The sequence below is a fragment of the Ursus americanus genome, chromosome 1 (assembly GCF_024610735.1).
Source record: "Ursus americanus isolate L20-20 chromosome 1, mUrsAme1.1.p, whole genome shotgun sequence".
In the NCBI taxonomy this organism is placed as follows: Eukaryota; Metazoa; Chordata; class Mammalia; order Carnivora; family Ursidae; genus Ursus; species Ursus americanus.
Window position 1 is genome coordinate 51,386,369 of NC_142127.1, and position 18,274 is coordinate 51,404,642.

Below are 18,274 nucleotides of genomic sequence, written 5' to 3' on the forward strand. Positions count from 1 at the left end.
AAATTCAAGTTTTTAATAAATCAAACTATTCTGCACTGCTTTAACAAGGGAAGCAAAAACCAAGGTTTGCAAAATAACATTATTACAATTAACATCAATCAATGTGGACTTAAGAGTTAAAAGATTTTCTTCAAAAGTCTTATTTAATAATTAGTTCATTCTCAGGTGAAAAATCAGCAACCTTCTAGTGCCTCTACCCTTCCAAGTAAACATACCTGCTCACAATTTCAGCGTCTGAAATCAAGAAACTGTGAACAAAAGGCTAAGATGAAGAAAATAAACCACACGGATTTTTCTTACCCCATACCACTGCAAATATTTTAAATGCATAGGAATACAACAAACTCAAAAGAAAAAAAATAGTGTTTTATTAACTACCACACTGTTATAATACACTTTAAACGTACAATAAGGTAGCCTTTAAATTTGAGGTGGTCTTAAGAATAACAAATGAACAGAATTCCAAATTTTTGAAATAGGTGAACTGCTGCAGTTATAGGTATACATTTAGGAAAATTGTATAGCTCTTACAAGACCAGCAATGAAACTTTATTTTGTACATTTTTTTAATAATTGAAAATATAAACAATAATTAAAAAATAAAAAGAAAATACAGCATAATAAAAAACATACATTTCTCAATTAAATGTACTGGATACATATAAATTTAAAGGGAAGAAGCAAAAAAGGAAAATGGTTGATATTTAAGTGCAGACTGACTACCTAGACAAAAAAAAAAAAAAAAAAAGACTTAAAAAAATATCATAAACCTCTAGTTTTCTATGACTAATATCCATATGGTTGGAGTATCGTCACTATGGAAGTGATTTTGTTATGTTTGCATATGTTATACTTTACTGGTAATTTACATGATGGCTTTTAAGGCCCTGGCAGACATATGGTTTTTGGAAACAAGATTGGATAAAAAAAATCACTGCTAAGACGCAATACACCTTATTTTTTTGGTCCTCCAATATTCAAGAAAAGGGATAATTCACTGTAACATTTTCTTACCACCCAAATGCCTCGACCTATACATTTTAAACTTTTTTTTTAAACATTGGTTATATTGCCCAACTTCGTTATTGAAAGAATATTAACAAGACATTATTTTGGCAAATTAAATCTTAAACATGGCTTTTCAACAGGATTTAAAAGGTGACTATCCCTAGAGTTCCATGTTAAAATGTAGTTTTCAAAATCTTACAAGAGTAATGCTTAAAATATTGTACATAGTTAACCTAATTAAAATAATTAGCTTCAAAATGACAAATTGATAAGCTAAGTAAAGCCTACACTATGTAACATTTGCTTGGAAACTTGATTTGTCAGTTATGCATAATAAAAATTCCAGTCATCAAGAAAATTACAAAAATTTTTTTTTATCATAACATGATTTCTTTCACCCACCAACTTTTTTTTATCTTACAATAGATAAATACCAACATGTTCTCATTTTTACACTAAACCACACAGGATTGATGCATTTGGTTAGACTACCATTCGCATTGTTAAATTCAATTTTCTCTTTATATAACTTGGTAAAATTTCATTTCTTCTAGATTCCAAAAGTACCTACAAAACCCATGCAATTTTACCATTTTTAATATACTATGGAATATCATACAAAGTAAGGCATTTCAGTGTCATGTATAACCAAGTTACTGTCAATCCAAAAATTTTTGCACATCAATAAAAAGATATCTAAGAACTTAGGAACAATATTCTTCTCACTACTGTATAAAAATAACCACAATGAATAAGTATTTGTGTAATATTTACTCCATTGTCTCATTTCCAGAAACTGTGACAAGCTGTAAAGGTATTTCAGTGTTGGTAAGGATATCTTGATTGCTGGTGGTGGAAGTATTAACAGTTCCTATCCCTGAAACAGAACCTTGTTGAATATTTGCAAGGATAAGTGTTGTTCCTCCTGCAGTAATCAAAGTATCATCTCGTGTAGCTTCCACAGATGCCAGCACTGTACTGCTAGAGTGAATACCTTTTTTATTCTGATGTGTTTTAATATGTTTGGCAAGGTGGTCACTTCTCATAAAGCGTTTTGAACATTCTGGACAAACAAATTTCTTCTCACCTGTTAAAAAAAAATTGTTACTCAATTTTTTAAACTCAACATTAATAGACTGATCATTTGCTGAGAAAGAAAGCCAACCTAACTGACAGTGAGGGACAGGAAGCAGAGTTCAACTAAAACTGTATTAGTTTCATGAGCTGCCCTTGCAAAATTTCTCTCCTAGAGTTATTTTTCCTCAAAATAAATCGGTCATCTTTACTTTTCAATGAAAAGCGATTTTCAAACATTCTAGACTGATACTAAGATGAGACTTTAACATTTCAACTATGCCAACAGTTTGTTTTGAAACATGTTACAAAATACCATGCAGCTAAAAAATGACCCTCTGTAACATACTTCTTTAAAGAGTATAGTTTTAAGCTATATTTAAGATATTATTAACATGTCATATCCATGATACTAAACCTTCAACTCTTAAATGTGAATTCAAGTAACTATGCAGAGTACTTCTAGATTAAAGCAAAAACACAAGCTTGAGGTCCATTAAGACTAAGTAATCCCAGGAGTAAAGAGATGGCTAGAGGGCTTGATTTTAGTTGGAATGTCAAGAGCAAGCCTCATATATCATGATACTAAACTTAAGATCCTGATGCCTAAATCTCCCAGCATGAATAAAATACGTTTTTTAAATACAAAAGACAGACTGAAAGTCTATTTAATGTCAAAGACCTACTATGTAACAGAATTACTGGAAGATAAAGCAAAAGGCCAATCTAAAGGGAATCCAGAGAGAAATCAATCAATAAACAGATCTTGTATTTTCTTAATTAATATCGTTCAAAATTCTCACCTATCTCATTCCAACACCTCCACCCCAAGCAGCACCTCACCAGACTTCATGCCTCATCTATGCTCTGATGAACCTTAGGTCATTCCCTCTCCAATCCAATAAATCGATGCCAGACAAATCTTCAAATACCAAAATGTATCACAGTGTAAAATTCCACCATTTTACTAAGTGGTATGGGAATGTAAGAGTAACTTGCAGATAACTAAATAGTTTAAATTCTCCACTGCCGAACTTAAAAGGACCTCTATGTGGCTCAATCCTACTTATTAACAGAAATGTACTATACAGATCTCATCTTCACTCATGGCAAATAGTCTCTCACCTTTTCTATTCACATACTGTTCTATTCTTCTGGGAAAGTATGTCCCAAAGTTTCTCATGGAATTAATCCTGAGAGATGCTCCACGGAAAACGGCACAACAATAAGAGGAGGCTGGGAAATGCCACACATACTACATCTCCCCACTGAGAGATGAAGTCTTGTTAATGTTCAATTAAAGGCCCTAAGAGGTACCTTGTGCCTTGAAGGTACTTGTAGTGACCCTTGGTCACTGCTGGTTAAACAAACCAAGTGTTTCCCACATTTATTTGATCAGACCTTTTTTTCCTTTTACATTATTCCTTTTTATATCCTGCTGATCAAATTCCACAGAGGAAAATTCTGTTATCAGGCCATCTTAAAGTCTACTATCCCAGCCCACTGCTCAACAATGCCTTACTATCTACTACCCCAAGCGACAATGATCTCTCCCTCTGAGCGTACTTTATCTACTTTCTTACATTGTTTGTTGTAGGTTCAAACAGTTTAATAAGCTCATCTACCTACCTAACAAGTGAGACAAAAAATAAAACAAGCAGAATATGTAATATGTATACTACTACACACCTCACAGGTTATTTTATATATTTAAAGACAACGTAGAAGGTGTGAAAGCAGAGTCAGAGACAGCTTATTTGCCTAATCTAACAGAGAACCTGGATTTGAATCCAGATCGAGGAGACTTCAAAACCAACACTGTCTTTCATTTCACCACCCTTCTTCCTTCTAAGCCCTCTAGTGACTACTGTAGATACATATTTTTAAATTCTTCAGTGTTGAGCACAGACTGATGAACACCTTGGCCATTAAATGGTAGCAGGAGAAAGCTATCTCTAAAATATATTAAGTTAGATTTAGTTTGGGTCATTCCTAGGCTCATTCCATAGAATCACACAATACCTTGTAAAAACAATTAAATCAAAGAGAGTCTTTCCATCAATAACACCTTGGTTATTCCTCAATGCAAAGTTTTTTGCTTACCTCACAGATATTAAAGTGAGAAAAGGTGAAATGCTTGAATTCATCAGAAAAAAAGGAATTATTCTTTATTGTAGTATTGAGGAAGAATAAGAAGAAAGGTCAAGAGTAAAAGGAGACAACTAATTTAAAGTGTTAACATGGGGGCGCCTGCGTGGTGCAGCCAGTTATGTGGCCAACTCTTGGTTTTGGCTCAGGTCATGATTTCAGGTCGTGAGATCGCCCCGCATCTGGCTCTACGCTGAGCCCACGTCTGGCTCCGTGCTCAGTGAGGAGTCTGCTTAAGATGCTCTCCCCCGTCTCCCTCTGCCCCTCCCCCCCATATTCTCTCTCTAAAATACATAAAATAAATCTTTAAAATGTTAACATAATAAACAAGAATAGCATAAATGTGGCTTAAGACATTCAACAATGTTAAAATAAAACAAAAAAGGTAACTAAAAAAGGGGGGGAAAAAAGCTAACCAAAGTCCGCATAAAATAAAATGTTATTTTACAAGGCAAGCCATATTTGGCTTATTTGGAATTACTGTTTCTTTTTCTTTTCTTTCTTCTTCTTCTTTTTTTAAAGATTTTATTTATTTATAATAAAGAACAAGAAGGAGAAGGCAGAACAAGAAGGAGAAGCAGCCTCCCTGCTGAGCAGGGAGCCCAATACAGGGCTTGATCCCAGGACTCTGGGATCATGACCTGAACGGAAGGCAGATGCTTAACAAATGAGCCACCTCACCCAGGGGCCCGGAATTACGGTTTTTAAATTGGTGTTGCTGAAGATAAAAACTGGATGGAACTGGTCATACTTTAAAAGATCCAGATCAGTAAGGTATGCTTAAAAAAACAACAACAACAAAAACTTCAAGGTAGTATGTAGCCCTATAATTCACTTTTGTCCGTTAAAAGTAAATGTTAGTAACCTGTATGTGTTCTTCTGTGCCTCTGTAATTCATCACTTCGAGTAAATCTTTTACCACAGAACATCCAGTTACAAACAAAAGGGCGCTCCCCAGAATGCCAACGCAGATGAGCTCTCAGATGTGAGGTCTTCCCATAGACTTTACCACATCCCGGTATATGACAAATGTGTTGCTTCTTTTTCCCAAGATTGGTACCTCTAAAAAACACACAAAGAATAATATATACTTATATGAAAATATTCAAATAAACATTGCCATTTATATCATATATTCCCGTGTTGAATTTCAAATAGAAGACATTATCGCCATGAGATCAGAAATCAAGGCCATTTAAAATCAATTTAAATAAAAATTTATATGTCTCAAACATATAAGTATTACATATTAATTTTACTTCAGAATTAATGTGATTGCTGTCCAAATGTAAATATGCTCAAGAATTACATAATTTAAAAGGACATTTCATAAAGAATGTATAAATAAAACTATTTATTATTCTGTCAGAACCATTCACAAATTTGATGCATAGGCATTAAGTTAGCTGTATAAGAAACTAACTGGTCTATTCAAAGTCATGATGTTAGCTAATCTAAAAATTAAATAAAAACCAAGAAATGACTGCACAACTAATTACAGGTACAATTAAAAAAACAGATAAAGCACCTTAGGCAGACTTTAACCTGACTTAAGCATATTTATTCATATATTTGTATAGCCACAACCTGAGTATACACTGACTTGAAGAAAAATCAAAGGAAAAAATCTAGACAAAGCTATTGTCTCAGCTCCCTTAGCACTATATGAAATAAATATCAATCAAAATTATCTTTACAATTAAAAGTTCCCTTCATATTAACCATGCAAAGATACCCCAAATTATACATCAGTGATATAATAAAAATACAGTTCTCCACAGTACAAAATTTGACGTTTGTTATATTTTAGTATTTGATACCAAAAATAAAGTTTGGGGGATATGTACTTATTACATGAATGAACACAAGTATTTCGGCCTAAGCAAGAAGAAAACTTTTTTGATTCCAGAACTGATATTCAAGTAAGTATTAAACACTATAGAAAATGTTATTACCCAACCTCTTAAAAATAAGGCTAGTTACTGAATAAAAATAAATGAGTTTATAAAAAACATGACATTTTAGACTCACTATCAAAATCATATAAACTTTGCAATGTTTCTCTGAGATTAAAAAAAAAAGGTACATTTAAGACCCCCAACTTCCCCTCCTCCCCCAATCTCACAGTCTAGGCATAGCCTATAAACCTTCCATAAGCCTGCAAATCCTCCTTTATATATTATACCTATCATTTTTCAAATTTTACTGGAAAAATGCATATTTCCCCACATTTATATTTTAATGTACTCACACTCAGTAGCATGTGAAATTGCCATAGGACAAACAGTGCTAAACGGTGCAGTGCTGGCTGTTAGATGCCATAGGTGTTCTGAACAGGGAGACATCAATGTGGGCTCCAGTAGTAAGAGAAGGCTTCGTGGAAGAGGTGGGTAGGATTTAGATAGAAAGGAGGGAAGGCATTCCAGGCAGAGGAATAGCATAAGTAAAGACAAGGAGGAGTCATGCTGTTGTCTTAAGGGCAAGGACGTCATAATCTAACACAATTCTAGTTTCTGCTCCAGTCCACCCCCAATTTCTACAACTCTTTTCCAAGAGCTGAGTTGAGTGAAACAGGTTTTTCTGGCTCACCTGTAATGCCAAAGTATTAACCAAAGCCAATATTTCCATTTAATTTAGCTTTTAAAATTTATTTTATTCTTAAACAGCCCTAAGAAAAAGAGCAATGTTTGTGATTATTGGTGTACAAACAAATTTTATATATTGTGTTCACCATAGCAATTTCACAGAGAACCCAAATCAGTTCACTCTTGTACTTATGACTTCTTGCCTCTATACTAAGCATACCACGCGAGTGAATTGATGTGCTTTTAAAAACTCAAAAGTGCTATTTTACTAACTTAGCAAAATTTACCTTGAGAGCACTAACAAAGCACAAGATTTTAACAAATTACAGTAATGAATCTGGGTTCTTGAAGAACCAAAATGCCCGGGAAAGATATTTTCAATTGAATTATAAGAAAACAAGAAATACTATTTGAAAATGGAATAGGCATCTAAGAAAAAAAGGGGGGGGGCAGGGATGCACACATATATATGTCATGTAAGGGAAAGGCCTAATACCCGGGTCCAAGTTTCTATTTAAAAAGGAAATTTTATTGAAGATAAAATCTAGATATGCTAGATATGGATTTATGGTATGTGATATGAAGGAAGAGGACTGACTTTCTCAACAAATAGAAAGTTAATAAAAGATTTGGCCATAAGTTTTCTTCTTGATTTACATAATCAGACCACTAATACTTATTATACAACCCAGAAAAAGCAAACAGTTTTACGTTTCTATTCCTGACTGCCTAAACTTGTTCTCGATAATTTAACAACGCCAAGACAGAGTGACACAGAATAAAGCTAATTCTCAGTATGGGAATTAGGAAAAGTTAAGTACCTCAAGTACTTTCTTTTACTTGGGATGGGAGAAATGAGACACCAAGTGAAATGCTGACAGAGAAGAAAATTTTTTAAATATGGGGAGATGTTTAATCCACACAAAACCCACATGACAATAATGCCTTCAGAATTTACTTTACTCTATTAAAATTATTTGTCTCTCCCACTAGAGTAAAAAGTTTCTGAAGCTGGTTCTGCTTAATAAATATTGGTTAAATGCCCAGATGAATACAATTTTTAAGTATTTAATTATACTTTATATATTTTTATACTATAAATATAAAATATATTTTACACCTTGCTCAAGGTAATCCAATTTTGTTCTCTAAAGATGCCACTTTATACATGCATATATATATACACATGTATACAAAAATCTATACATATATATGTATATATATAGAATATATATATATATAGAATATGGCTGAGGACAAAAGGCCAATATTCTAAAATTTTTAAAGTACTGCTTATTTCACCTTTGCAGAACACTTTGGAATGTTCTGGATTTACTATATGCTATGCTTTTATTACTTAGATGCAGCAACTGTCAATAATACAATTGTGCCTATCATGCATGTTAGGTGAAGTTTGTTCAAATGAGCTCTAAGAAACACAGTTTTTTCTTAAGAACTTCAATTGTGATTGCTTAGAATAAGTAAGTTAAAAAAAAAAAACTCACAGAAGTTCTAGAAAAAAATAAAAGTCTCCTTATAAGGTTATTTCATAAAGACTGACCAACTAAAAATTTTGTGCATAAAACAAAGTTTGCAAACTTTTAAGTGATGGAACTCTTACTTGTGTTCACAATGCATTATGCAAACCACTGACGAAAGACAATTTAAAACTAGGAAAAAATATCTGCATATATGACAGTTAAACACACAAACTGTTAACAGATTCACAAGACAAATAATTCACAAATTTTAAAATGGTGAAATAACAAACCAAAAAATGAATCTCACAATGTAACAAAAAATACTAAATGAAACAATAATGAGGAATTATTTTTCATCTGTCAGACTTTAAAAGGTATTAAAAAAAAGTGAAATCCACTGTTGGCAAGGGTGTAGGAAAGCAGATACTTTCATACACCACTGGTAGGAGTATAACTTGATACAGACAGAAAAGCAGACAATTCCCTTTGATCCAACAATTTCATTTCCGCCACCTTACACTGATGAAGTAATCAGGCAAATGTGCAAAAATATATGTGTAAGGATTGGAATGACAATAATAAACTCACAAAAAAGATGTTAAATTCTTATGCACCCATACAGTAACAGAACAGCCATTAAAAAATTGATGTAGACTCTATATAAACTTGGAAATATGGTCACAAAAATTTTCAAAATAAGAGCAGACACATAAAACAGTAAGAATAAGATGATTTCACTTCAAAAGATATGTAAAGTGTGGAAGAATATATACAAAAATGTTATAATGGTTATCTTGATGTGGTATAAAAGTTTGGTATTCTTTTAATATTATTCTGCATTTCTGATTTTTATGAGCATGTTTTAGTTTAATAAAAACCGATCTGAAGGATTTTCATTTTCAAGAAAATGAATAAGTAAAACATAGACCAGACTCTGACCCTCAATTAGATTTGACTTTCATGAACAATTTATCTTGAAAGTTATCCTAAAAATGAGAGTAAATTTCAGAAAAGTTATTGCCTAACCAAAACTCCACATTTATTTATTTAAACTGATCAAAACATTTCAAAGAGTAAATAATATTTCAAACAATTAAAATAATTACCAGTAAACACAAACACCTAAGGATCAGATGCAGAAGCAAATTCACTTGTGAGGCGGTAAAGTACAGTACAGTGGTTAGGCTCTGGAGTAAGATGCTGGGTCCAAATCCCAAAGTCATTCAACCTCTCTGTGCCTCACTTATGAGACTGTCTAAAACTCTCAACGTTAGCAGTTATTAGTCATTATTACCATCACTGCGAATGGACTGGTCAATATGCAAATCAACTAATAGCGCCAACTCAAAGGCAGATAGAAAGGCTACTTCAAGTTCATTAACTGAATTAATAGGATATTTAGTCTATTTAAACTGTTTCTGAGAGAGATGTGTTAAGGCTTTTCGCTACAACTGGGGATTTGATCTCTGTCTCTATAGCATTCTTTCAGTTTCTGCTCTATGTATTTCAAAGTTATGGTGAAATTTTTCTATTATTAGGAAACTTACCCCTTTTTATCCATTTGATGATTCTCACCTTAATCCTTCATTGCCTAATAGTAACACTGCTATCCAAGTTTTCTTGTTAACATTTGCCTGATATATCTTTTTCCATCCCTTTATCTTCAACATTCCTGTGCCAATTTATTTGAGAAGTCCCTTATAGTCAACATAAGGCTGGATTTTGTTTTTTAAATATGATCTGAGTTTTAAGTTCTTAATTATTAAGCTTAATCCATCCACATTTAATATAATCAGTGATCTGTTTTTAGTTTTTCCTGTCATGCTATTCTGTCTAAACTTTTATTTTTTTTAAAGCACTGAACTGAAATACTACAGTTCCACTTTTTAAAAAAATTCCATCATTAGGCTTATTATTCATTTCTGTTGAAAACAGAAAATGTTTAGAAAATGTTTATGCTTATCAACTATTTCTGAACTTATTTTTATATAACTGCTATTCTCAAGCTAAAAATCAACTTTATCTGTATTTAGGCAAATCTCATTGCTGATTTACAAATAGGCCTATTAAATGGCATCTGCTATATTTTTTTTAAGGCAAATCAAGTAACTTTAGTTTTAAAAAAGGCGTTTAGATGTGAAAATTCTATCTTATATTATTTTGTTCTCTAACTTTTTCTGCCACACTCATACAGACATACACACAAAATGATCATGTAATGAATAATTTCCCATAATTGATACAGCATGCAGTATTTCAAATATTAGGGTGATGATATTAGCACCTTAAAAAAAAAAGAGAGAGAGAGAGAATGTTTCATGTGTGCATACCTCCCACCACCTTCTTTACAGTTGGGACAGGTGCAAGCTACCCTCCGAAGTCTTTTTCCTTCTTGATGTTGTTGGTCCCCTTCTTCATCTACCACCTGTACTCTTAAGTGTGTTAGATCATTGGTATTCAATGTAGAATCGCCACTGAGCTGCCACTCTTCAGGATCAGGTTCCTCTTCCTTGATCCTAATATCTAAAGAAAAAAGCAAATACAGGTGAGAAGCAGTCCACTGGCCCAAAAAGCATGAGATCTGAGCCTCTTAAAGTGAATACTATGTAAAAGTCAAAACTCATGTTTGTAGAATATAACCATTGGTCCTTATTGTGACTTATCTTTTAAAACTATTTCTATTTTATTCTAAATATCAAAGAATTCAGCCAAAAAATAAAGCCAGCATGAGAGCTTGCTTTTTAAAAGATTAAGAAAAACAAGTAATTCTTTTGAGCAAGCTGAATCAATTCTGAAACTTCAATTATATATTGTTCAACTAGTCAATAAATTCAACAGTCGATTCAGATTAGAACAAAATCTAATGCTCTTTTTCATAGGTATCAATTAATCATCCCTATCTCTAGGTACCATGTAAATGCAAAAGAAGGGGTCATTCACTTGAATCTGTTACTCACAAATTTAAGCTTTTAATTAAGTCAAACATTACTAAAATACCTATAATGACCATAACATCACTGTGGAAGAAGGTACAGAAATATGAGACAGTTTCTATTTTCAAGTTTTATTACAAACCAGACTAGGTAACAAAATGGGGATGCAATGGTAAGGAAGAGCGGACACTGGCAGCAAGTTAGGTCATTTTCTCAGCAGAGCCAATCATTTTTATTTATACTGATAATGTTACAGTATCATTTTCTATACAAAATGGGGATGCAATGGTAAGGAAGAGCGGACACTGGCAGCAAGTTAGGTCATTTTCTCAGCAGAGCCAATCATTTTTATTTATACTGATAATGTTACAGTATCATTTTCTATCTGAAACTAAGAGGTTTTTTCATCTCAGGAAACTTTTTTAAAGAAACAATACAGGATTTGGAACAAAACTGAATATAACCATCTTTGGTAAAAACAAATTCTTGCAGATTTTTGATTTATGTAAACTAAAAATCTTAACAGAAACTTATTGTTTTAGATCTGTATAAGTCACTAATAATTAGGGCAAAAATAGCCTTTAAAAATCAAATGTGCCAAGTAACTCCTGAATTTTAACTAATGAAAACTAGAATATATAGCCAACAATCAAGAAAAATGACTCAAACAGTTTAAAACGAGTTTATTTGATCAGAATAACCACAACTAAGAATCAAGGAGAAAAGTAGGAAGAAAGGGGAGTATAGCCTGGGCAACAGGGTATTAGTGGTACCATTCACTAGGACAGGAATACTGGAGAAGGTCCAAGTATAGGTAAAGAAGGACAATTAATGAGTTCAAGGTACAAGACGATGGAGTCTGAACTGTTCATGAGACATAAAAGTAAAGAAGCTGGACCTACAGCTCTGGAGCTCAAAAAAAGAGGCAAGTTATAGCAATACAGAAATTACCAGCATAGGGGCGGTGGGTGGCTCAGTCAGTTGAGCATCTAACTCTTGGTTTTGGCACAGGTCATGATCTCAGGGTTGTGAAACAGAGTCCTGCATCAGGCTCCACGCTCAGCAGGGGTCTGCTTGAGATTCTCTTTCCCTCTCTCCCTCTGCTGCTCCCCCCGCTTGTGCACACACACTCTAAAATAAATATACAAATCTTAAAAAAAAAAAATTCTCAGTATATATACAGTGATGGAGTCCATCCAAAGAATTAGGTGAGATTACACCACAACTATAAATAGGATTAGAAAAGAAAGTAGCCTATGAGGAATATAAACATTTAAGGAATAGGCAGAAGAGGAGAAACCTGCAAAGAAAATTAGTATCCAGGAAAATGTGCTACATCAAAGAAAGGAAAGAATGTATTTCAAGAAAGAAAGAAGTAGTTGACATCAAATATTGCAGATAAATGAAGAAACTAAACTAAGAACATGGGCAAGAAGTGAAAAAGTGTTTAACAATATGTACAGATAAGTTTTTCAAGAAGTCTGGTTTGAGAGACAAAAACATGGCAGTAGCTTAAGGGGACCAAAGAGGAGAATTAAGGGGAGGAGTGTTTTGTTTTTAAAGACAGGAAAAACCTGAACATATTTAAATACTTATGAGAAATATCCATTACAGATAGGTTGAAAACACAGGACTGAAATCCCTAAAATGTGAGGAGGGGATGAGACACAGCACTTACAGGTTTAACTGATGGAGCACCACCACAATTTCCTCTATTACAGGAGGTAAGAAAAGATACAAGCACATTCATTCATCCAGTAAATAATTAGCTACTAGGTGCCATGAACTGTGCTAGACTCCATACCCAGAGAATCTGATGGCTAGAAATTAAGGGAAAATTGGTTTCTCTTTCCTCAGTGAAAGAATGAAGAATTAGACTATGTATAAAATTCCTCCAAATACACAACATAAATGAGTACTGACCTCTGTTCCTTTATAATCAGGTGTCTGTCTGCATCACTATGACAAAATACTTAAGTACTTGCACAAATATTGCATAGTGTACTAGCTTTATGAGTTAAATAAAATACAAAATATATGGATATCACATATCCAGAGTTGGGTAAGTTTGAAGGCCATAAAATGAGGAATTTTATCAGATGTTTTTAAAGCTGATTATCTTACATTATTGTGGCAAGACAGCAGGTAAAAAGGAGGACAAAATACTAATATCAAGAGTCTAAAGAGAAGAAAAGATTTACAGACATAAAGAGTAACAAAAAAAGCAACTGATGAGAGGGCAAGAATGAAACGTAACTTGACTGAGGGGGTGAGCATATTATAGCATATTCCTGCTCCTACAAAATATGTTTAAACAATGTGTCATGGACACGAATATTCAGTTTAGTTTTCTTTCTTACTGCATCTGAATATAACACAGGCACATAAAACTTAATATATAAATTGAACACATCTTATCCACCTACCAAACTTTCTCCTTTCATCCCCCTTAGTTTACAGCATTACAAGCCACCTAATTGCTCAAACTATCAACTCTAGGTGACTCCTGTCAGTCCATTCCCATCCTCTCATCTCCCTCTTTTGCCATCTTCTCCACAGCTTCTAGAATTTTCTTCCTAAATAAAAATCTAATGGCATCACTTTCCTGATAAACACACTTATACTAATTCTCTATTTTCTACAGTATAAAGACCAAACTCATTAACTTGGTATTCAAGAATGTTCTCAATCTGGCCCCAACCTCCTCTTCCAACTTCAGTATTAAAAACACTAAAATTCTCATCATTTTCAAAATATATGCCCTTTCTCAATGTCACTCTCGTGTGTGTCTTGCCTAGATTGTTTTCTAGTTCTTTCCGTTTTTATCTAACTAACCTCCATTTATTCTTCAAGGCTAGTTCAAAATGTCATCTCCTTTATATATGCTTATGGCAGAGTTATATTTATTGGCTCATTACATCCCTTTAGATAATGAATGCTTCACTCCAAGGTGCTCAGAAAATACAATCTAACTAAATGAACAAACCTTCCCTAAGGAGGAATTTCCAATATAGGTAATAATCTACCTGGAAAGACTCTGCCCTCTACTTCTCTATGCTCCTTCTATCTGCAAATAATAAAGATTTTTTTATAAGATTAAGAGTCATTTCATGGGGACAGGACCACGAAGTGCTCACTAAAAATAATAGATTAGTTGCCCAACAAGTGGTATACCAATTTTAATCACTTCACTTGCTCATACACAATATGGGGTATTTTAGACTCTTAATGATAAAATTAATTAATCCAATAAATCCAAAATAATTCCCCTTTGCTAACTGCATACCAATTTAATTACAGACACCTTAAAAATAAGTCTCCAGTACTAGGCGGTCAAGGTTACATCTTCCTCAATATCTTAGTGTAGATGACAGGTAAATATTTTTTACTGTGCTCTATTAATGTCCTACATGTGGTTCCTACCTATTCTTAGAAATCTATGATTTATAAGGCTCAGAAGAAGGGGAAATAATAATCCATTAAAATGGTCCACACAAGTACAAAATGGTACCCATTATCATCAGGTATCAGGAAAATAAAAATTAATATCACAATGATATCCTACATACCACCAAACGGTTAAAATTCAAAACAGACCAGGCCAACTGCTGGCAAAGTAGTGGAACTGAAACTTTCCCACACTACTGGTGGGTGTGTAAATTGGTATAACTTTGGAAAATCTTTTGACTGCATCTTCTAAAACTAAACCTATATATACCCTATATCTCAAGCAATTTTACTACAACAGAAATGCATACACATGACACCAAAAGTATAAAAATTCACCTTAAAATGAAACAATTCCGATATCCACTAGTATTGGAATGGAAAATAAATCATGATATATTCATTCATACAATGAAATATGTTAAAACAATGAAAATTAACCGCCTATATGCAACAGAAATGGATGTCGCAATTTTAAAAAGGCTCACGTGCACATGCTTTTTTTCTTTCTCTCTCTCTCTCCCTCGAAATTCCATTTATATAAAGCTCAAAACAACAGGTAAAACTACTGAATGGTGACTGCCTACCTTTAAGAGGGGTAATGACTGGGTATAGGGAGATTGCTCAGTTGTTGGTAATATCTTATTCTCTTGATCTGGGTGGTAATTTTTCCTAGGTGTTCATTTTATGGAAATTCATCAAATTATACACATATGATTTTACATTTTTCTGAATGTATATTCAATATACTTATACTCAATATACTTTTAGTCAATTACACTTTGATATAAGTATTATTCCAAATTAATTTTTTTTTTTTTTTTTTTTAGTAATCTACAGAAGATTACTTAGGAATGCTATGTCAGTCAACTTCTTTTGTTGTGGCTTCATCTCTAGTTCCTATATAATCAATTTTAACACCTTCCCCCAATATAGGAATTTAAAACAAAACAAAACCCTTAAGATGAGTGTGCTCTAAAAAGTAAATCCATAAACTGAAGTTTAAAATATGTTATTCACTCAGTAAGTATGTGAGTGACAATGTGCCAGTCACTGTTGTAGGTTCTAAGGATAAAACAGTTAACAAGAATTAAGTTCATACCTTTATCAAGTTTCCTTTTTAGTTGGAAGAAGACAGAACAAATAAGTACATACACAGTATTCTAGGTGATAAAGTGGTATGGAAAAAATGGTAAAGAGAGGCAGGAAGTAAAAGGAGTGAGGTACTGGGCGTTTTAGAGTGGTCAGAGAAAACTGCCTAGAGGCAAAGGATCAGGTAAGGTGGAGGAAAGTATTCTGGGCAGAAAGAAAAGAAAGTTGGATGTATGCTTGGTGTATTCAGGGAAAAGCAAGGGGGCCTGTGTGGCTAGAATGAAATGACTTCGGATAAAGTATAGTAAGTGATAAGATCACAAAGGTAAAAATATGCGGAAGATAACATTATATATGATGTTACACATTGTGTAACCACTATAAGGACTTTACATTTCATTCAGAGTGAGGGAAGCCACCAAGGGATTAAGAGTAGAGGGGTGATATAATTTAAATTACATTTTTATTAAAATAGATTCAAGATCACTCTAGTTATTGCACTTAAGAGACTGTTGGGAGGCAAAGGCAGAAGTAGGGAGACTAATTAAATTAGGAAACTACTATATAATTACCAAAGCAAAAAATGATCGTGGCCTAAAACTAAGGTGTTAATGAGGAAATAGTAAGGATTGGTCAGTATTTTGTAGGTAGAGTCAAAGACATTGCTAACAGGTTTAATAACAGGGTTTTTTGTGACGTGTGAAAACAAGAAAGGAGTTAAAGACAATTCTAAGGGTTTTTTCCTGTGCCATTAACTTAGACAGGGTAGACTAGAAGTAGAAAAGATTGTGGGAGAGGGGTGCCAATCAGGGGCCCATTTTTGGATATGAAAGTTTTGAGTTATAAATTTGGACATCATCAGCATATAGAGTTGGTTACTGAGAGTGCCCTGGAATAGAGTACAGATAGGAGGAAACTCTGGGGCACTTCAAAGTTAACAAATATGAGATTAAAAAGAACCAGCCAGTGAAGACAGGAGGAAACTAGTGTTCAGAAAGCAAGTGAAGCAATCATTTCAAGAAGAACATAATCAGAAGTGTCAATGCTTGATAAGTCAACTAAAATGAAGACTAAGAAATGACTTTTGGATGTAAAAATGTGGTAATCACAGGTGACCTTGACAAAAGCTGCTCCAGTAAAGAAGTTAGGACACAGCCCTGCCGAGAGTAGATTCAAAAGAATGGAAGATGAATTGGAAACAAGTATATACAACACTTCCCAAGAGTTATGCTGGGAAAGCAAGCATTATAAAAATGTCACTGAAATTCCTAAGCTAGCCAACAAAGGCAGATTTACATGTCTAGTAGCAATACATGTATAACATACACTAGCAATACAAAAAATGAATATGCTCATTTAAACATGACTTTGGGTACGTAAGGAAAAACAAGTTTAAATGCAAAAAGAATTTAAGCAATGCAAACAGATTTGCATACACATTTAAGAACTTTATAAACAGTACTATTTTTTTAAATTATATTTACTCTCAACCTCAAAATGTTTAAATTTCCTTTTCATCTGGCCTGATATATGACAGTACTATCTCATGATTATGGTTGTTTTCAAGGCCTACCCTAATAAAACAAAGGGATACAGAAATGAAAAAAATTACGTATCTGGGCAAGACTTGAAGGAAAAGAGAGAAAACAGGGACTTTAAATGATGAAATACACACGACAGACACACACACATGCAATAGGGTTATACAGACTAATTTTCTTGTATAGCCTATGGACAAACACGAAATTGAGAGAATGATACAGTTGAACATGTTATTAATACACTTTAAGTACAGAAATACCAAAAAAGGAGAAAGAATGTGATAGAAGCAAAATCTCCTGGGGTACAGGAGTGTGGTGAGAGTTAAACTAACTTCGCATAGCCACCACTAAATAGCACTGCTGACTTTAAAGAGTTTGGCTGCTTTTGTGTATTAGGAAGATAAAGCCAGCCAGCGGTCTCCAAATCTTTCTGACTGTACGGCACTATTAGTAAAGCTGTGAATATAACACCCCATAAATATTATACACTCTGATTATAAAATATTGTGAAACACTCAAATACATATAGAAGATAAACAATTTTAATTGTATTGTTAATTACGATAGCTCAATATTAGGTAATATGTCACAACAAAATATTTAGGACAAGATTCAATGTTATCAATAGTAGATAGAAAGTGACTACTCTGCCATTGTCTTGTTGTTCAGTGAAACTTTCATTTTCCTTTCTAGTCAATCCATGGTTTCTTTACATGGATATTAAAGCCACTTGTTCACTCTGAAGGTTATTCAGTTAAAACCAGAAAATATAAATCTATTTAATTCAAGTATATATAAACAGCAATATGCAGCAGCATGCTAAAAGCATATAAAAAGTGAGGGAGTGAGCAGGCATAGCAAAAGTAACACAAACACAGCTGACATGGAATTAATGAAGGCACCAACGGTAATCTGTATAATCAATATTAGTTAAGCATTAATAACTCAGGGCAGGCCTAGATTTC

The 18,274-nt window shown here is 33.4% G+C and overlaps 1 protein-coding gene across 1 annotated transcript in view; it reads right to left on the minus strand.

The window, feature by feature from the left end:
• Nucleotides 1–345: 345 nt before the first annotated feature.
• SP3 (Sp3 transcription factor) overlaps nt 346–18,274 on the minus strand; it is a 55,586-nt gene continuing 37,657 nt past the window's right edge. The window contains exons 5-7 of the mRNA XM_087861519.1: nt 10,627–10,819; nt 5,096–5,292; nt 346–2,095 (exon numbers count right to left, since the gene is read on the minus strand). Coding sequence (XP_087717645.1) covers nt 1,779–2,095; nt 5,096–5,292; nt 10,627–10,819 — 707 coding nt within the window. The 3' untranslated portion in view covers nt 346–1,778. The remainder of the gene's footprint in view (nt 2,096–5,095; nt 5,293–10,626; nt 10,820–18,274) is intronic.